Here is a 21,561-nt window from a genome sequence, read left to right on the forward strand (position 1 = left end):
GCGGGGTGGGCAGGAGAGAGAGCGCTCACCGGTCCTGGGGTGGGTCCCGGGGCCTCGGGGGCCAGCGCTGCACCGGACACAGCCGCTGCCCTCCCGGCGTTCCCACTGAGGGAGTTTCCACAATCCCCACGGTCAGGCGGCCGCACACCTACGGCATCGGGCTGGGCCTGATCCTGGGAACCTTACGCTTCATTCCACGGACCCTCCGAGGAGACGCGTGGTCCCCCGAGTGACAGGGGCTCTGATGAAACGTCGGGGGTCAGGAGCTCCCAGGAGAAGCGGGGAGACATGTGCCGGGGGAGAGGGGGGGGAGCGGAGCCTGGGAGGCAGAGGCGGCGGCGAGGTGGGGGAAAGCTCTGATTGTCAGGTCTGGGTTTCAGTCGAATCCTGCAAACAATGGACTTTCCTTAGAGATAAAGATTTGGTGAAAGATAAAGATTTGTAGGAGTGAGTGTTGAGATGAAGGACAAACTAATGCTTTCTTCTTTGTTTAGTAACTTGAACTACCACTTTCATTCTCTGTTCAATAAATTTCACAGAAGCTACAACTTGATTTTAATCTTTAAAATCAAGATTTTAAAGCCAGGTGTAAGTGTGGGTGTTGTGGTTGTGTTTTTTGTTGTTGGTTTGTTTTTTTGTTTTTTGTGGGGTTTTTTTCCCAGAAAGGGTGGGTTGAGGTCTAACTTTACAGGGTATTTGAGTAATCTTTGACCTATAACATTTCTTGCTGCCAGAAAGTAACACGGTGACTAGATAGTCTGCCATCAACTGACGATTTGCCCTGTAGGGTAAAGTTGAATATACTCAGGGGCTGGCATTCCATGGCACTTGCCAGAGAGCCCTGCAGAGGCATAGCAGTCCTGAGACTGTTGGAGGCCATGCAGTCTCTGCTCAGAGCAGTACAGCAGATAGACGCATGGCCAGCGGAGCAACATCAGTGAAACTAACAGAAGTTAGTTAAAGCCTTTACGCAATGTGGGGAATTGACTTAAAAGTGAATCCCTATATCCAGGTGATTGTTTTAAATCAGGGGCCCTGTACCTTTAGTAGGAAAGGAAAATGTGGAGCTAATTAGTTTCACTTGGTGACTGCCTGCTAACCAGATTACATGTTCCCACACTTCCTGGTTCCTGCAATTCCTGTTGCTGAGTTGCTGGTGGAATTCAGAAGTATCCTGTGTCATATTCGCTGAAAGAAAACATTTGGTAATGAAAAGGAAGAAGTCAACCCTACCAAGTATGGCCTGACAACCGGAAGGAATTTTACAGAGCATTTTCAGTGAATGAACTGAGCACTTTGTGTCCTACTGTAAAAGCTGTTCTAATTATTTCCTCAGGGATAGGAATAATTTCGTTGTTTAAAATAAGAGACTTCCCAGTTACCCATTCTTGGTTTTTATTGATTGATTGGGTCTTTCATCCATTCATTTACCAGGTGACAGTTGGGCATGGGCATCTATTAAGCACCAGATCCTGCTCCAGACAAGAAAGTGCAGCAGTGAACAAAATAAGAATTCTTATGTTAGTGGAAGCTGACAACTATTACAAATGAGTAAAATATGCAGTGCGTTAGGTCAGAAGTGTAAGGAGGAAAATGCAGGGAAGGGGGATAGAATGTTGAAAATCAGTGATGGAGATGGGATGATAGAGTGGCTTAGGAAAGCCTCAGTGACTCCCCCCCCTTATGATCCTTTATTGAAATGGTTTTAAATGTTTCCATATGACAACACAGTAAAGGCAGTCAGTATGACAGATTAATTTTATTTTGGATTGAAGCTTTGGAAAACTGCCTCCTACTCCATCACTTTGCAAAATTCAGAGCTAAATATTTATAAAATGTGCTGCAAAGCCTGCTCTGATATAAAAATACTATATGTATGTTCTTGGAATTCTCTAACCAACAGTCTTTCACTCATAGTGAGTATGGTTGTGAAAGGTGTGAGGGAGCAAGCCATGTGGACGTGAGAAAAGTTGTACTTTTCACGGGAAGTACAGATTCTTAAGCTTTGCTCTGTTTTCCCTAACAAACTTTTATTTTAGCTATTTCTTTTTAAAAAAATATGTTTTATTGATTTTTTACAGAGAGGAAGGGAGGATAGAAACATCAATGAGAGAGAAACATCAATGAGAGAGAAACATCTATCAGCTTCCTCCTGCACACCCCCTACTGGGAATGTGCCCTCAACCAAGGTACATGCCCTTGACTGGAATCGAACCTGGGACCCTTCAGTCTGCAGACTGATGCTCTAACCACTGAGCCAAACCGGTCAGGGCATATTTTAGCTATTTCTATAGAGATATTTAACGTAGAAAAATATTCTAATGCCAGTTTTATTGAGTGCCTTCTGTGATATACAGCACTGGAGTACAAAGAAGTACAAGAAATGGTGTCAAGGAGTGTACACTCAAATTAGGGATATCTGTTAAAAATTATTATAAGCAAATATATAAATGCCAGTGAGTGGCATTTTTTAAATGAATATTCATTTTGATTATAATTGCTGTAACTTATATTTAATCCTTAGACTGAAAAAATCCATTGATACTTCCCGTGGTTTGACTCCTGCCAGCAAACTGATCCTTTTCTTTTCACCTGCCTGCAGTATTACTTGAGTGTGATGATTTCTGCTAGTAATTCTTTTATCCTTCAGAAATTTGAGTCATTTTCTCAGGAATTTCTTGAGCTTAGAATTCTAGTATGGAGGGAGACTTGGCTGTTTTCTCTACATGATTATAATTCAAGAAATGACTGACTGGAATGGTATAAAAATTGGAGTTTGGGGACTTTTGATATGATAGCCATTGAGTTGCTATGCTTGTCTAGGTCTCACCTCAAGAATCCCTAGATCCAAGGTATCTGGATATATATTGTCTTCTGTGACGGAACCTGTTCATACTGCCCAGCTGTCCTGGTGCCATGCCAGAAACCTCGCTGTAGGGCAGTATTTTCTAAACAAGGACCATCTGTGAGTGAGTCATTGGGGATGCTTATAAGAAATACAGATTCAACACAGTTTTGGTCAGACTGATTTAGGGAATGGGACTTGAGCATCTCTCTTTTATCAAATGATCCTTAGGATGCATTTGTGTGGCCCTAACACAAGTCTCCCTGCTACTGGCCTCACATCAAATTATTAATCCTTCCTGTTGTTTTTTTTCATGAGTGAGGATAACCTGGGTTGGGTCTTAATATTACTTAGGATAAGTTTGAGTGATCTAGAACAGCGGTCGCCAACCTTTCGGACCTCGCGGACCACCAGTTGGCAACCGCTGATCTAGAATGTAGCATTGACTTCTTTGTGAGAATTCAGTAAAAGACAAAAGAAATCTATTGTAGCTCTTTTTAGTGTTACTTCCATAGTTGTAAATCCAAGAACTGCTGTGTCTTATGAAATGGTGTGGGGTCCAGAATTCTCACTCAAAAGATCTGCCCGGTGTACTGCCAACCTTCCCAACCTGTTTTCACTCTTATGCGCCTTGTGCTGCATCCAGCCTTAGGTCACTTGGTGTTCCTTCCTCCTGAAGCTGCCTCCTCTCCTTTTCCCAGTAAGTGTCACCTCCCTGCTAAAAGGCTATTGCTGATCCTGTAAGTCCCTTCTAGGGTAGTCTGTCTCTAGTGTACCTGGCTTCCCTTACTTGGTAACTAGCTCGTGTACTAATAAAGGAGCATTCTCTTTCTAATCTTCACTTTTGTCTGATTCGCTTCCAGCACAGCATTTCACATTTAGTTTAGCGTTCTGGGATGTCCTCTTCTCCTTTTTTTGCCAAAGGGCTAGTTCCTTGTCAGGAGGCTAGGAGAGATCCTGTGTGTCCATTCTGACTATCTCCTGGAAAGCCTTTCTCGACTGCTCCTCCCCCAGTGTTGCTGTCTTTGTTAATGTTTGAATGACCGCATTCTCTAAATAACTTCTGTTTTACCATACTGCTCGATCACTGTATGAAAATAAACCTTTACTTAATAGCAGTCACAACTCTGTTAAACACGTACTGTGTACCAGATACTATGCGGAAGTACATTAAGTTCTTAGCAGTTTTACACATCAAGACACTCAGACTTAGAAAGCAAGAACCCATACCTAGCAAGAAGCAGATCTAGAATTCAAACCAGGTTTTATTCCAAAGCTTTTGTACTCAACTGTTATATTGGGAAGACTTCTACTGGTAAGAGAATGTGACCACAATGCAATCACTTTTAGTACTAGTCCTGATTATGTAAGGTCACCTTAACCCTACCAGACCGCTGTACCGATTTTTTTGACTCCAAGTTCCATCTTATTCAAACCACTTGTTTGCATGTAACTAACATTTTTCTATATCATGTTGGTTTGTTGTTCTCTTTAATGCTCAGGAGCCCAGGTATAGGGGACAGTTAGGTTCAGGGCCTCAGGTCTGGTAGGAGTAAAGCCTTAGTAAAGTGGCACTTATCTCAGGTGATAGAATGGTTGGTAAAAGATATTTAAAGGCAAATAGAATGTTCTTCATACCACTATTATAAATGTTCATCCCGTGAACCATAGGAATCACTTTCCTTTCTTAATCCGATGGATTTAACTTGATGGGGCTCCTGCTTTGTATTGAACTATTTATTTGTCAGGTGATCAGAGTCTTTGAATACAGTTGCATTTTTACATGTGCAGCCAGAGACGGAGTGAGCCCAGGAGGCTTGTTCCTTTTACACATTTCTCCTGCGGAAGCACTGGCACTGAAAACCCAGCACTCATTCTGCCCACAATGCCAGCGTTACACGTATCTGTTCCCTTGCTACATGCTAATTCCAGTGTAATTGTTTTCCATGAGGTATCCTGGGGTGCCCTTGAAGTAAAGCTTTTTAATAGGTTATAAGATGTGTTATGATGCCCTAACTGGTTTGGCTCGGTGGATAGAGCGTCGGCCTGCGGACTCCATGGTCCCAGGTTCGATTCCGGTCAAGGGCATGTACCTTGGTTGCGGGCACATCCCCAGTAGGGGGTGTGCAGGAGGCAGCTAATTAGTGTTTCTCATCGATGTTTCCAACTCTCTATCCCTCTCCCTTCCTCTCTGTAAAAAGTCAATAAAATATTTAAAAAAAAAAAAAAAAAAAGATGTGTTATGACTGCTTCATTCATCTAAAATGTTAATTGCAGTTTTTTATTTTATTTTAAATAATTGCTTTATATGTTTTCCTCGCTGGCGTTTGCCTCCAGTAGTGGTATAATTTGATTGTTAGAGAATTAAATGAGGGCAGCCACTAGGTAACTTACGTAGATGTCTGGTTTAAAAAGAAGAAAGTTAGGCTACTTGAGTGAGTTCACCTATTTACAAAGAGCTATTACTTTGATTCCATGGCTGGAGAGATGCTTTATAACTAAGAGATATTTCAGTGTTTTTCTCACTTTTCTCCCCTTGGATGTTAGATGTATTTAAGGCAGTGGTTCTCGACCTTCCTAATGCTGCAACCCTTTAATACAGTTCATGTTGTGGTGACCCCCAATTTCATTGTTACAAATTGAACATAATTAAGCATAGTGATTAATCACAAAAACAATATGTAATTGTATATGTGTTTTCCGATGGTCTTAGGCGACCCCTGTGAAAGGGTCGTTTGACCCCCAAAGGGGTCATGACCCACAGGTTGAGAACCGCTGATTTAAGGGCTACAGGTAAGATTTGCTAGTTGAACACTTGCCTAATTAAACTCCTTGTTACTTGGTATTAAGTTGAAAAAAGTATGCCATGGCTTTGTGACCCAGTTAATGTGTAGATCAGCGGTTCTCAATCTGTGGGTCGCCACCCCTTTGGCGGTCGAACGACCCTTTCACAGGGGTCGCCTAAGACCATCCTGCATATCAGATATTTACATTATGATTCATAACAGTAGCAACATTACAGTTATGAAGTAGCAACGAAAATAATGTTATGGTTGGGTCACAACATGAGGAACTGTATTTAAAGGGCCAGAAGGTTGAGAACCGCTGGTGTAGATGCTTGAGTATAGTATAGGTAGTGTACCTATTGAAACCTATAAGCAATTCTGCAGTGTCATTTTAACTAACATACTAGAGACTTTTTAAAGACTCCATTAAGGTTCCTGAGTACAGTATAAATCAAACAGGTGGATAGGACGTACTTAATTCCTTTTCCCTCGGAAATGTTTTCTCTCCTGCCTTCCGTGACATCCCATATGGTTGGATTTCTTCGTTTCTCACTGTCTGTTTCTTCTCAGACTTATGCCTAGCTTCTCCTTTGCTCCACTTCTAAATGTTGGGGTGAAAGAAGCATGATGCAGAACTGCATGATCACAAATGCCAGTATTACACATGCATGTAGACAAAGACTCAGAAATATTAAAAATTAGAAATAGTTGTGTTATAACGGTAAGGTGGATGGATGGTTAGGGGACATTCCTTTATTGTCTAAACTTTGAACATCTCATGTAGTTTTTAATATTAGAATTTAAAACAGGCATTCCTTCAGATATAAAAAGAAGTACATATGGCCCTCAAAGTACATAGTAGTGTTTATTAAGAAATACCAAAAACATTGTAGTCTTTCTGAGGTCCAGCCTTCCTAGCCTAATATTTTATTCTTTCATGGAAACTAGATTTTTGTGGGTGTGTGCATGTGTGTGTTTTAAAATTTTTTGGTTCTTCCATATTATCTTTTCTATGTATATTTACATGTAGTTTATACTTGGAAAATTGAGAGAGCAACAAAACATAATGTAAAATTCTCTAAATCATTGCAGCCCGGCCGGTGTTGCTCAGTGGATTGAGCATTGTCCACTGCACCGAGAGGTCACTGGTTTAATTCCCGTTCAGGGCATATGCCCGGTTGCAGGCTTGATCCCAGTGGGAGGTATGCAGGAGGCAGCCGATCAATGTTCCTCTCTTATCAATGTTTCTACCTCCCTCTCCCTTTCTCTCTCCATCTAAATATCAATAAAAACATATTTAAGATACATATTTATAGGGGTAAGACATCATCATAAATCAAGAAATAAAATGTATTTTTTAAAAAATTAAGAAAAATGAATCATTATTGCAAAAAACTTATATTCTTAAGTCATTTTTTAAAGAATTTAATTATCTGTTAGCCCTAGGAAACCTTCAAAAGTTTTTTAAAAACAAACTGTAGTCCTAGTTTTTTTCAAAAGATACTATTCTTTTGCAAAAGGTCAGTTTTATTTTATGGAGTTTGATTTTTTTGAGAGGAGAATTCAAAATTTAATAGTAAATTGGGTTCATCATTCTTTATCAGTGTTAGAAATAGTTGCTGAACTGAATAATTAGAAACCAGGAGACCTGGATTTCATGCCAAACTCATATCATTTTGGCATTAGTTTAGATTCTATGAAAGCAAACAAGATGAGTTATGATTTGAGAAAAAGAATCCCCACATCAGCTTGGTATTGCTAGAGGAGTTGCCTGTTGCAGTCCAAGGCGCACTTGCATGTTGTTGCATTTCTTTTGTATCATGGAAGTGTGTGTGGACTTTGAATCCTGAAGAAAATGGTAAGCTTATAATCTTGCTTATGTATACGTGAGATAAGTGCCATAGACTATAATCAGGTTTCCGGATGGGGTTCAAGTTACTAGGTATCAGGGGTCATCTTGCTGATAATCTGTCCTATCTATGCATTTAGCATTTCTCAGACACTATACTTTTTTTTAAATTTCATCTCTTTATCCAAACCAGCCAACATAAATGTTCTGTTTAAAATAACTGTATGGAAGTCTTTATAAAAGGTGCTTTGTAACGATGCCTCTGTACAGTATTCTTCCTTTTAAACATAATCTCTGCTTATGTGCAATAAGGAAGTGTCTGCTTTTATTGTGGGAGGTTCCTGGAAACATTAAAAAAATTCCATTCAGTGACGTGTTCATTTAGGTTTTGTTGTTGTTAGGTGACATTTTGTGCACTGATAATTCAGTTTATTAAATAAACATTGTGGAAGGTATCCTAGAGGAAAAGAGGTAAGTAAGACACTAGTTCATAGCTAAGTACAGTTTAGTTGGGGGAGAAGGGTTAAGCTATAACTATAATAAAATGTAGAATATTAGTCTATCAAGGAGTTTGAACAAATTGTGTATTCGGAGGGGGTGAGAGGAGGAATGAGGCACATCTGTCTGGTGGATTGAGGGTAAGTGACATTTCAGTGGCCTGTGAAGAATTAGTAGAATTTTACAGGTGTGGGGCTGTGTAGGTAACATAATAAAGGTTGGAGGCCGGCCTCACTTCCTGTGTTTTTGGAGGAAAGGAAGCAATCTAATTTGCTGGCAATATGGTACTATAGAGACAGAGAGATTAATTTATTTCATAAATATAAAGTATTCCTAGCCACCAAGTGTGGAAGCATAGGCTGGAATATCAGTGCTGATCTGAGCAGCTTGTTCTTAATATATTCAGTATTTGGGGAGCCATTGACGATATTAAAGTTGGACTGTGACAGGATTGAAGATATACCCAGAGAAGATTAATCTTGTAGTCAGTCTAGCAATACATGAGAAGGGACAGGAAAGACACATTAGAAGGTGGTTGTAATATTATAAAGAAGACTATTGCTTGAAACAGTGGGGCCAAAGTGTTATCGGAGAATTATGTGGATTGCTCTTCTCCATTGCTAGTGAGAGTGGAGTTTTTGGGGTGCCATTGGAAAAAGAATTTCTGGAGGCCTCCAGGGAAAATAAGATGTGGTATAAAGCTTTATTTGTGTGGAATTATATCCCTCAAGTTGCAAAGTCTCATTTCCCTTAAACCAGTCCTGGAAAAGGTGCAGTTGGGGATCCAGCAGAGCTAAAAGCAAAGCCAGTGCCCTGAGTTTGTGTTCCATGGTGGAGCTGGGACCCATGTTGCATCAGACTAGTTAGAGTCCATTAGTCCATTGTGTGTGGGGTCCACATGGCCGTGAGCCATGTAGGCAAATGCAGGAGCATGAGAGTACACCCCCTGCCACAAGAGTCCTGAGAGAGAGCAAGAAAGAGGGAACTCCTTTGTTCTGGAACTTATACTAGTATATCTCAGATCTTGTTGCACTTGCAGTGGCCACGCCTCTTCTGGCCAATGACCACTCCCAGGAGTGACTGACAGGTCGTCATCTTCCCTACGTCATCCAGACCTTATTATGGGCGTACCTGTTATATTCAGTCATTGTTCCTTTCCAGTTAATTAATAACTGAGTTAAATACAACGATGTCAACTGGACAAAAGGAAATGGGTACAGGGAGCATTGCTGTAGAAGAGTGTATGGGTTCTGCATATTAATAGGGTGCCGATGAGGTGGTAGTGATAACGCTTGAGAGAGAAGATGGCTGGAGTGACTGGCAGGTAGTGATGCTTTTATTAGAACAAGAAGGGCTATTTATTTATTTATTATATAAGTATTTATTAATTATATAAGTAGCAGTTGTGATTTTAAATGTCCCACCAGGCTTATATATTCACTGTTCTCATATAGCCTATTCAGACCCCCCACTTTTTTTTAACTTGATGTAATACAAGTGCTTGGGAGCTAGCTTTAAATATAAGCTGCCATGTTTTAGATGTGTTCATTTTCAGATGCTTACAGAACTTTTGGGTAAGATTAGATGTTTGAACTGGAAGTGATAGGAACCAAATGCTAATCCTTTTTTTACTTCAAATTTTAATGTTCTGTTCATCATGGATGTTTAATTACTGAGTTTTGGGCACCCCCTTAAATTTTGCTTCACTCATCTTAGCCTGTCCTGGTCTGGAGTGGTTTTAAAATCCTATGAGTAACTAGGATCAGAGGAGGAAGAACACGTGGACCTAGGGACAGGGACAGGAACAGGGTGGGAGGTGGGGGAGGGGTTGGAAAGAGGAAAAGGCATGCAGTCCAAAGTGAGAAGGGCCAGTCAAGGAGCAGATTGAGAATGGAACCAGGAGAGGACATTCAGACAAGCTTGAATGAGGATAGGATTTTGAAGAAGCAGGGTGGTCATTAATGTTAACAGAAAGGTTGAGAAGGAAAGAGTAAAGATTGAGAAGTGGTGACTGTTTTGCTGATAAAGAATGTCATCCATTGCATTGGAGAGGGCAAGAGTTTCTGAAAAGCTTTGCCATTTTAATCTGGAGGGGTAGGATAAACAGATTAATTAATATTTTATTAATTATTATTTCTTCTTGCATAGGTAATCGGAAATCTGGTAACAGTTATAAACCTGTATCAAAAATTTATATGCTATTTTTTTTTACTTGTGACTTTTGTTTTGGACTTGAGGATAATGATTATATCCAAATACATCTATATTACTACACAAGTATTACTATCCTAAATACGTACTCAAATAACTCCTGATATTAAAACCTTCTTTAAGAATTTTCTTTGTGTTTAGGAATATATTTGTTGTTTTTAATCTTGCTCTGGACATGGGTGTTACAAAATGCTTTCCTTTATCTTTCTAAGCTTAAAGTCTTAATGATTGTGGACTTTTTTTTTAACTTCTCACCTTAGGACATTCTTAGACAGACAGACATCAACGTGAGAGAGAAACAACAATCAATTGATTGCCTTCCATATGTGCCCCAACTGGGGATTGAACCTGTAACCCAGGCATGTGTCCTGACTGAGAATCCAACTGGCAACCCTTCCATGTGCACAGGACAATGCTCAACCAACTGAGCCACTCTGGCCGGGCAATGCGGACTTTTTTATGGAGCCACATTCTTAGCCCTTTGCTCTCCTCCATGTATATGATGTGCCCCTTTACCTTTGGAAATTGTATTTATTATTTCTTATGTGTTTGGCTCTCACCTTAAGGAGGATGATTCCCAAATATGTATCTACATCTTCATCCTCCATTTTTTGTTATGTTGTCTTTTCAGCCCCACATCTAAAAAATTCTCCTAATTCTTCAGAGACCAGCTGAAAAGTCACTTAACCCAAACGAGGCCTTTCCCAGTCCCCGAGCCAATCTCTGACTTGCCATCTTCTTTCAGTAGAAGCTCACTTGTTGAGTGTCTCTTCTGTACCAGGCACTTTGCTGCCCCTCGTAAACAAAGCAGTAAGACTCCTACTTGCGGTGCTTATGTGACGACCTCTTTTGAACATCTTTCCCTTGGTGTCTCTTAGTCACTCTTACAATAAACCCTTACCTAAATATTCTATAATCAGCTATGTAAAAGTAAACTTATTTTTTCCTTCGAACCAATTCTCTTTGTAGACTTTCTCTACTTAAAAAAAAAAAAAAGATGTTCACATAGTCTGTCACCAGAGATTAAAGTCATGGAATTTTCTGTTTTTACCTCTAATTAAGTCATATTCTTTATCCTATCATTTCTTCCTTTGTAGTGAATCCTTTTCCATTGCTTCATCAAAATATGTATAGACTTCTGCAGTAGTCTGCTTACTGGCCTTCTCTTTACTGTTACCAGGTTAATTTTCCTGAAGAAACACATTTCACACATTCCACATTGCTCAGAAATTGTTGGTTGCCCTTTGAGCAGACAAAATGAAATAAAAATTAGGACTATCCCTTTGCCCCTTTTCACAGATCCTTTGCACCAGCAGCATTTGTCGGTCTTTTGAGCATTCCATGTTTTTTTCTTAAGCATTTTCTCCATGTAAATGTTCTTCCCATTTTCTTCCCTCAAGTCTTATTTTACAAAGCCTTTCCCCTACCAATAGAGACTGCTTTTGTCTTTAAACTGCTATTACACGTACACTACCAAGTTGGCATTTATATATAGCACTAGAGGCCCGGTGCACGAATTAGTGCATGGGTAGGGTCCGGCTGGCCTGCCCCAATTGGGCCCAGTCAGTCTGGTGGGGGGTCAGGGGGGGGAGCTGAGGGAGGTTGGCCAGCCAGCCCCACCCCCTGTTTGAACTCCCGCCCGAGGGGACAATTTGCATATTAGCCTTTTATTATATCGGATATTCAGCAACTTCTGTGCTATTTTTATGTACTTATTATATTCTCTCTCTCTCCCAGTTAATCTTTGAACTGTTTTAAAATCACATTTGACTGAGAGGAATACTTGGTAAAGGCCAAAAAGGAAAGTTGGCTTCTCTGAAAATAGCCAAAAACTTACTTGATTTTAGTTAGAGCTCTTTATATTAGTTTTACATTAAATGCATGTCACACTTTTAGTTCCTTCATCCTTTGTTGACTTTAATTTTTAAAATTGTTATTGATTGATTGATGTTTTTAGAGAGAGAGGCGGAGGGAGAGAAAGAAATACCATTTTGTTTCTCCACTTATTTATATGCATTCATTGGTTGATTCTGGCATGTGCCCTGACTAGGTATCAAGCCTACAACTTTGATGTATCAGAATGATGCTCTAACCAACTGAGCTACCTGGCCAGGGCTGAATTCACTAAATTTTGCTAGTTTTATCTATTTTCTACTTTTTACATATTTCATATTAGTCCCTCTACTATTAAAAAATCTAATCAAGTTGAAGTTATGGTTCTGAATATACATAGTAAGTCTGCAAGGAAATTCCATGAGGCTGGGAGTCTGGAAGATATGGACTCTAGACTACTGCTGCAGTTTCTAAATCCCTGGACAAGACCCTTGAGGATGTTGTGTCTCAGTTTCATAATCTGTAAATAAAGTTGTCGAGTAAATGATCTTAAGTCTTTCTGGGTCTAAATTTCTGTCATGTTTACATTGACACTATATAGTTACCCCTGTTTTGTTTTTTACTTTAGCCTGAAGCCAGGCTCTTTATATTAACAAAGTTCTGTTGTTATAACTTCCTTTCAGATTCTAGTTTAATTAGTCATGACTACTTCATTTGGCATTTGTTCAGTTCTGGATCTAGTATTGTTTTCACAGCAAACACACTATTTATTAAAGAGATAACTTACCCTCATTTGGATTTACTTGCTTTTTTTTTTTTTAGGTATTTTCAAAAGAAATAATTCCAGATTGATGGATGAAATTTTAAAACAACAGCAGGAACTTCTGGGCTTAGATTGTTCCAAATACTCAACAGAGTTTGCAAATAGTAATGACAAAGATGATCAAGGTAAGCCTGAATATAAAATCGAATAGCTAACAAAGGCCGATGTGTTTTGTGGTTGAAGGCAAATTCTGTCACTCATTCATTCCAGCCTGTTGGTCTTTATTGTCACCATCTTTAATCATCAGATTTAGACTTTTCTTCATTTTGGTAATTTCTTTAAAAGAGGATTTTATTGATTTCAGAGAGAGGAAGGGAGAGGGAGAGAGGGTTAAAAACATCAATGATGACAGAGAATCATTGATTCACTACCTCCTGCATGCTCTCCACTGGGGATTGTGCCTGCAAGCTGGCATGTGCCTCTACCAGAATTGAACCCTGACCTCCTGGTTCATGGGTCGATGATCAAACACTGAGCCACAAATGGCCAGGCCATTTGTTAATGATTTCCAGAAAAAGATAAAATTATGAATTTCATAGATATTAAAAAATAAACACATGTTAAAGATTTTATTTCACTCGTAAGCCACGAGGAGCCACGCAGATTTTATACCAGTTCAAAGAATCCAAAGAATGGACACATTTCTAGATCAGAAATATTGAAATGGTTTTTAGTGGGGTTGGTGAGAACCTCTGTAGACAAGAATTTGGCATTGCTATTACTTACCTAGAATCCTACCAATTGTAAAATAGCTTGGATAGAATCATAAATTTGATTAAGTGGGTATGTATTGTAAACAATGCGTATTCCATTAAAACACATTTTTTTTTTATCTTCAGTCCCATGTTACTGCTAACTGCTATGATTGTAGATGCCACTTTAGACTTACAGAAATTGAAATTTATTCTATAATTAAAATTCCTACTTGCTAGAGGATTTATTCACAGAGACAAGGTCATTCTGCATACTTTAAAGAGAAGGCAGTATATAAATACATACACAAATGTGATGTATGGGTCCTTTCAGAGGAAAGTAGTTTAAGTATATTTTGATATGGAAATTGAAGGGCTTAAATGATTCTTGTTTATTATAAGAACTGTACCTTTATTTAGGTCTGAATATAACATATCTTGAAACTGATTTTGAAATATATCTGGGAAAGTATGTTTTTATTAATGTTTTGTTTGTGTTTTCCTCCAGTTTTAAATTGCCAAGTGGCAGTGAAGGTCCTGTCCCCAGAAGATGGAAAAGCAGATATTGTACGAGCTGCTCAGGAATTCTGCCAGTTAGTAGCCCAGCAGCAAAGTAAATCCACAGATTTGGATGTGCAGATGTTAGACAGTTTACTTAGTAAGTCATACATATTTATTTTTAGTTTTGTTCCACAAATATACAGTATGAAGAAGAATATCTAGGTTCCTTTCACATTTTAAAGCCTGACTTTGTTGTTGTTATACATGTTGTGTTTCTGAAGTTTAAGATCCTGTGTGAAATTGGTTTTGAGAAAATGACATTCGTAGTCAACTCACTTGCATGAGGACTTACTGGTAAAGGAGAGGACCTAAGGATTTGTGGGGGGAGTGATGAGTATTCTTATAAAGGACTTCTGCCTGCTAGCCTTCCTCCCTCTGGGATGTTTTTCTGTACCAACAATGAGTTTTATAATTCTCCAGACACCAACTGGGTGTCCAACAATTCAGTTTCATTCCAATACTAACTGCCCAGAGTTAGTGTTAGAGTCTAACAAGCTTAAGAACTCGGTCACGCAAGACTGCCCCCACTTCAGACCCCAGTTGTAGTTCTCCGAGCACCTGTACTTGGGATCAATCAGCTATAAATAGGGGGTTCCCATGACTCCCTCCTGAAGTTTGATAATTTGCTAGAATGGCTCACAGAACTCAAAAGGCACTTATGTTTACCGGTTTGTTGCAAGGGATACAACTCAGGAAAAGGCTTACAAGGCGAGGGTGTAGTGGGAGGTGGGCGTGTGGTAATGCAGCCTCTCATACAGATATCAGGGAGCCATGCCCCCTCTGTGTAAACCACTCTCATTGTGTCTACCAACCAAGAAGCTCTGAATCCTGTCCTTTTGGGGGGTTATGGAATCTATTACCTGGCACCACTGCTTAAATCTTTTTAAAAATGATTTTATTAAAGAGTTTCATTTTTATGAAATCCAACTTAGCAATTTTTCTTAAGTAGATCATGTATTTGGGGTCATGTCTGAGAAACTTTTGCCTAATTCAAAGTCACAATTATTTTCTATGTTTTCTTCTAGAATTTTTATAGCTTTAAGTGTTATATTTAAGTCTGTGTTCCATTTTGAGCCCATATTTGTGAATGGTGTGAGGCCTAGGATACCAGTTTTTCTTTATTAAAAGGACTAACGTAACCTTTCCCCCTTGAATTACTGTGGCTCCTTTGTTGAAAATTAGTTTACCATAAATCTGCAAGTTTATTTCTGGACTTTCTATTCTATCCCATTGCTCTGTATTCTGTCCTTATAAAGCTACAGTGTGTTGATATTCAAAGCATAAGAAGCCAATTTGATGAATGGGTTTTGCCCTTGGTCATTTTATTTGCAAGCAGTGCATATTAAGTTTGTGTGTATTTCTTTCTTTTCAAGGTTCAAATGGTTTTCCTGATCCTGATGTAGTACTGAAGTTTGGGCCTGTGGAGAGCACTTTAGGCTACCTTCCCTGGCACATCAGATTGACTGAGATTATGTAAGTAATTAAAAGTGCACTGACTTTGGTTCAATTCGGCAGGAGTTTCTGGAGCCTAGTACTGTACTATGTTTAATGGGAATTCCCCAAAATTGCAATTCTGGATTCTTTCCCCAGGTATTTCACAGTATCATTGGTAAAAGAAAGACACATAAATGCTCAGACATGAGAGGGTATGTCTGTGCAAATGTTAGGTGTTGACATCAAGTATCATAGGAGATCAGGAGTGAGATATCTCTGAGGGCCAGAGTTGTTGACTATGTCGAAAGGATGTGACTTGATCTGAAGATGTAAATTGGGTGGAATTTGGAACTAGAGGAAAAGAAGTGTAGGGGACGGGCATTGGCGGGGCGCGGGGTGGGGGAGGGGGAAGCGGGGGGCAGGAAGCTGGGGTGCAGCGGATGCTCATTACATGTCAGAGATAGAATGAAGGCACTGGCCACACCAGAGTCGGGCGTTAGTGTTAGGTAGTAGTGTGAAATAAAATCAAATAATTTGGGAGCGGAGACATTGAGAACACTTTAAATAGCAGCAGAAGGAATGCATATCATTGTTTGGACAGGCAGATGGAAACCGTTGAGCCTGGGGAGGATGCGGGAATGGTGACCCTGGAAGATGTTTGGTAACTGGAACAGAGCAGACTGCATTTGGGAAAGGATGAGGTAAACACACCAGTGAAGAGGCCATAGCTTAATCTAGGGGAGGATACAGTGAAGAGAATGAAATTGCTTATTTTGAACAGTTGGGTAAGCTTTTTGTATGAAGGGCCCAATAGTAAATATTTTAAGCCTGCGGGGTCCTACAATCTCTTGCAAGATCTCCTCTGTTGCAACTACTTAACATTGGCTAGTATACCTAAACAACCACAGGCAACATGTGAACAAGTGTGCGTGACCACATTCCAATAAAACTTTATTTACAAACACAGGTAACTGGTTCTTGGGCTGTATTTGTCGATTTAAAACAAAGGAGAGATTTAGAAGCGTTAAAATATATTTAAATTCTGGGCTTTAAGAGAAAAAATACTACAAATTCTATCTCATGAGAAGTATAATTGCAGGCCTGGCACTTCACTAATTATGATAAAAGAAATGAAATGACTCCTCTAAGTTTTTAAGCCTAAGTGACTGGGTGGATTATAGAGCTATCAGAGAAGCGGAAAAGTGAAGGGAGCATTGACTTTAGAAGGGTAGATGTTGAACTCAAGAGTAAGATGATTTTGAGGCCATAGTCTGTTTAGGGGGAAACGTGTAGAGGGCAGAAGAAGATGGAGAGTTGGTGCTTGGATGAGAAGTCAAGGCTAAAGATGAATCTGGGGAGTGTCAGTATCTTGGAAGTAGAAGTAGGGAACCTGTGAGAGTAGAGGACCTCTCTAATGGGTACATCGAGGAGCACAGTACCAAGGGGTCAAGTGCCCCAAGCTCAGGGGCTGCGGGGAAAGGGTGTCAAATAAAGAGGCAGAAGAGCAGCAGCATGTTAGAGTGAGAAAGGCCTGAGTGGCCGCCTCATTCTGTAGGCGAGTAAAGGGGAAGAGACATTGCTCAGGCTTGTAACAAAGTGGAATTAGAACTAAAATGTGCAGACTCTGGGTTTCCCTAGGGTGGTGCTTATTTCTCTTGTCTCCTTTTCTCTAGAACTTTCCATGTCATTTTCCATGCCTTTCAGGTGGGAGTAGTTTAGAGGGAAAAGTGTGTTTTAAAACAGATCTTGGTTTAAATCGTAGCTATCTATGCAGCTCATTAACATGATTTTGGAAAGCTATTAAACTTCTATTTGTAAAATGGGCTGTTAAACAGAGTTGAGGACTTAAATCTGATAATGGACATCGGATATCTAGCACGTACAGGCTTTCCTCGTGGATCTTGGTACTGTGTCTTTCAAAGCTCTACGTCTGTTACAGCTCTACGCTCTATTGAGGTTTGCTCTGTATTTGTCTACTGTCCTCCAGACTGCAAGCACCCAGATGCAGGAAAATGTCCTGATACAGAAAAGAGGGGTGAGCCCTGACGAAGCCGACCAGGAAATAGGACCCCTTCGGAGGCGTGGGGGGCTAAGTGCTTCCTGAGGAGTGACGGGAGATGAGACTGGGAAAAGGGGGTGAAATGAGGAGGGCTTAGGAAAGTGGGTAGTTTGAGGAGGACATTTGAAGCAGGCTTTAGCAAGAAGAATGTCAGTAAAGTCCTTTGAGGATGTCATTTCAGTAGAGTGAATAGGATGAAGGGGTGATGGTAGTCAAAGGAAGGATAAAGATTATATGTCAGGTCTGTCTCAGTAGAGCTGGGGTTTGCGGAAGAAAAGGTAAAGTAGAACAAAAGAGGACCGCAGGGGCCGAGGGGAGTTCATACATGGCAGGTTTGCCGAGTCCTTTTCTCTGGTGCATGAATGTGGCTCTTGTACAGTAGCCAGGTGTTTGCTTCCAGTAGTGTTTGGAATTTCCAAAGCCTCACAATAAAGCTGTATAAAGTAGAGATTTTTTAAAAATGTTAATTACTGAAAATTACTTAAGTGTTTAAAATACTTGAAGGGGAGCCCTGACTGGGTGGCTCAGTTGGTTGGAGCATTGTCCTGTACACCAAAGGGTTGTGGGTTCGATTCTGGGTCAGGGCACTTGCCTAGGTTGTGGTTCAATCCCTGGTCTGGTGAGTACTGGAAGCAGCCAATTGATGTTTATCTCCCTCTCATCCTCCCTCCTCCCTTTCCTCTCTGAAAATCCTCAGGTGAAGATTAAAAATAAATAATAATAAAATACTTAAAGGAAACCCTCCAGCTATATGTTCACTCTGCCTGTAAAGTCCTTGTCTTCACACTGCCACTGTCCCCTTGAGCAACTGGAAATGGTGGAAGTAGATGTCGTTTATTTATGGTTACTCACCACATGGCTCAGTCTGTCACTGTGCAGGGATGCCGTGCTGCTCTGCCAGTGCCAAGCCTGGCTTTCCTAAACCATTTAAGTGGTACTGGCTTTACTCAGAGAGGAGCTCTTGAAGTCAATGAATGAAATCCTATATAAATAGATCTCCAGCTTTGCATTAATCCTACTTAGAGGCTCTGAATGGCTATCTCACTACAAATTACTTTTCTCTTATTGTGGAAGGAGAGATCGTTTTTCACTTGAACTGTTTCGCAGTTAGCAATCATTTAGTAGAAATGGTTTGTATTCTCTATATTTACAGTTTGCTTTCTTCTGTCCTTAACCTCTCTTTGGTCATTACCCTTCTGGTTCCCCCCTCCAAATTACAGTATGTCATCTAATTGCCTCTTTTCCCCTGTGCTTCCTTTTCAGTTCCTTGCCTTCCCACCTAAACATCAGCTATGAGGACTTTTTCTCTGCCCTTCGTCAGTATGCAGCGTGTGAACAGCGTCTGGGAAAGTAGTGATCCCTGGCTGCATAATTTGGTTTCAGGCTTTTGGAGAAAAGGACCTAAGTGATTCTGATGTTTACAAAGCAACTATGAAACCCTGTACACACCTAGTTTATAACCCTCATAATTTATCAACAAACACAAAAAAGTGTCTTACTTGAGAGTAAGTGTGCGTGTGTGCGTGTGTGCGTGCGTGTGTGCATGCGTGTGTGTGTGTGTGTGTGTATGGAAATAAATTTATAAATGGGAAGTGTTAGAGAAGGAAACACGTGGACTTGCACCTCTGAGCAAGCAGCAGTAATGTTATAGGAGCTGAAATTTCAGTTTTAAAGCCTTCAGCCCCAACTCTTTCCCTGTTTTTGTAGGGACAGGAGTGGATGTTTAGAGCTGTTAGATTATTATTTTGGAACTCTTACAACATTGAATTGAAGAATTTAAAGAACTTAAAAAATTTAAGTATTAGGCAATCCAGAAAAGGTGAAGAAGTTGGAATCTGAAAAACAAAGGTGGAAAGTTTCCTAATGGATTTTTGTTGTTTGATGGATAGTGTGCTACATAGTATCCAAAGGTATGTTAAAAAGTATTTCCACTAACTGTTTGTTTAAAATAAGCATTTGAGGGAAATTATAAGACAGCTCTTTTCCTCAAAAGTAACCTGTTCCTCTTTGGAATCACACATTTAGGACCATGTTAGTACCCAGGGTTTTTGCTCAGTAAATCCTGATGGTGACTTTCTGTAAAAGACCTGTAAGTGAGATTGAGGGCTGTGTAGGTAATAAAACATTACCAAAGGCTACAAAAGTAAATTAATTCTACATGTTCTCTTTCATGTCAGAGAACAGCACTGGTTCTGTTATCTTTTTTAAATAAATAAATGATTTTTGATAGGTATTTAATATTTCTTTCCTCACTTCTGATCCTTGAACAGAAACCATTCTTTATATTTGATGGACAGTTTTCAGAAAAATCTTAACAACTGTGTAATAATTATCTAAAATTGTACGTTTAGAATGGAGAAATTTAAATAGTAGGTCTCAGAAGTCTGAAAAATAGCAGAGAAGACTGGATTTGGAAAGCAAGATCTGGAATTGCTTGTCAAATTCTGAAGTTATGAAGAATAAATGTTTAAACTTTGGATTACAAAACCCCATTTATGATTAAAAAATATACTTGAAATAAAATTATTAAACTAAATTTTGGTTTAGTGATATTGCTTTGCACTTCATTGTTCTTTTAACATTGTAAGACTTTTTTTTAAAAGTCAGTTTATTGCTGAAAGTTTTATGTGAAGCTACAGTATATCTTTGAACTTGACCAGAGAATTTTTTATTTCTGTTCCCCTGTACAGCGATTCGTGTTCTAGTGAGGATTTTTTTGGCTTTAGTTTAAGACTGAATTTATGGCTTTTATAAACATGTGTCTGGAATATGTATAGCTTTAATGAATTAAATGTAATGGGCCCAATTGAAGTGAAAAGATATAATATTTGTTAAAATGACGTTAGTCAAATAAATTACCCTCTGGGATATAGCCAAAGTTGCTAAAAGTTTAATAGTTGTCTTTTACTTTATTTTCTTCCATTTTGTAGCAGTATAGTGCTACACACCAGAGTGAATCTATAACCTGTGACTTAAGTTTATTATAGTCCTAGGAAGAGACCCTGAAAACAAGTTGCTAAGGATTCTGAATTCAGATATAGGCATTCCATATCCTTCTCCTCATGGGTTCAACTACTAGTACAATCTCCACAACTTGAATGGCATTGGTCATTCTGTAATTCCTGCCAAAATTATCACTAGTTAACACATTATCAGGGCTCCCTTGCACTCCCAAGAAGAACTGATAATTTTAAAGGAAAGTGTTGTTTGTCTTTATGTCTATTGAAGGATATTGTTTAAATATCTTTCAAATACTTTATTGACACTCCCCATAATGGAAAAATTTATCAAATTAAACCCACATTCTAGATGGCAGCTTGGAGCATAGCAACAAGTCAGGGGTTGAAAACCAGTCCCAATCTGGTGTGATTTTGTTTTTTAAAAATGATTACTGTTACAGAGTTTGAAAACTGGTTTTGATGCGAATAGCAAATTGTGTATATTGTGACTAAGGCATAATAGCCTGTCTTAAGAGAGGGAGGTGTTGTTAATAAACAGTGCCAAATACACTGTGCATATCTACAAATTAATCTCTGAATGTATGTTACTTGATAGCTCCGTCCTCCTCCTGTGTGATGGTTCCATGCCTAGTAAGATCCTTGTGATGTTTTGTATGGCTGTAGACTTTGGTGACATGTAAATAATGTGCAAAGCAAGTTTTTATAATTAAGGAATCAAATTTATTGAATTTTATGATTGAAAGTTGAAACCTAACATGTATGAACAAAACAATAAAAGAATATACTCTTTTCATGGACTATATTGTTATGTGAATGCTACATTTATTCTAAACATGTAGGACTTGCAGAAATGGAATGAGAAACTCCTATGACTATATAGCAATACTATTTTTTAGATGATATGTTCTTGATTGAAACATATTCTCATTTTTACCAGGTTAAATATTGGGAATCTTATAATGTTATTTGCTTTTTGCTATATGACAGTGATATAAAATTCATCTTTCCCA

The 21,561-nt window shown here is 39.2% G+C and overlaps 1 protein-coding gene across 1 annotated transcript; it reads left to right on the forward strand.

Annotated features, from left to right (window-relative positions):
* The first annotated feature begins 9,167 nt into the window (after positions 1–9,167).
* Positions 9,168–19,335, forward strand: NUS1 (NUS1 dehydrodolichyl diphosphate synthase subunit). The gene is made up of 5 exons (XM_006778499.2): positions 9,168–9,219; positions 12,845–12,970; positions 14,046–14,195; positions 15,472–15,571; positions 18,855–19,335. Exons 1-5 carry the CDS (start codon positions 9,168–9,170, stop codon positions 18,943–18,945), a joined length of 519 nt encoding a protein of 172 aa, XP_006778562.1. The 3' UTR covers positions 18,946–19,335.
* Positions 19,336–21,561: the final 2,226 nt, after the last annotated feature.

The sequence above is a fragment of the Myotis davidii genome, unplaced genomic scaffold (genome assembly GCF_000327345.1).
Source record: "Myotis davidii unplaced genomic scaffold, ASM32734v1 scaffold147, whole genome shotgun sequence".
In the NCBI taxonomy this organism is placed as follows: Eukaryota; Metazoa; Chordata; class Mammalia; order Chiroptera; family Vespertilionidae; genus Myotis; species Myotis davidii.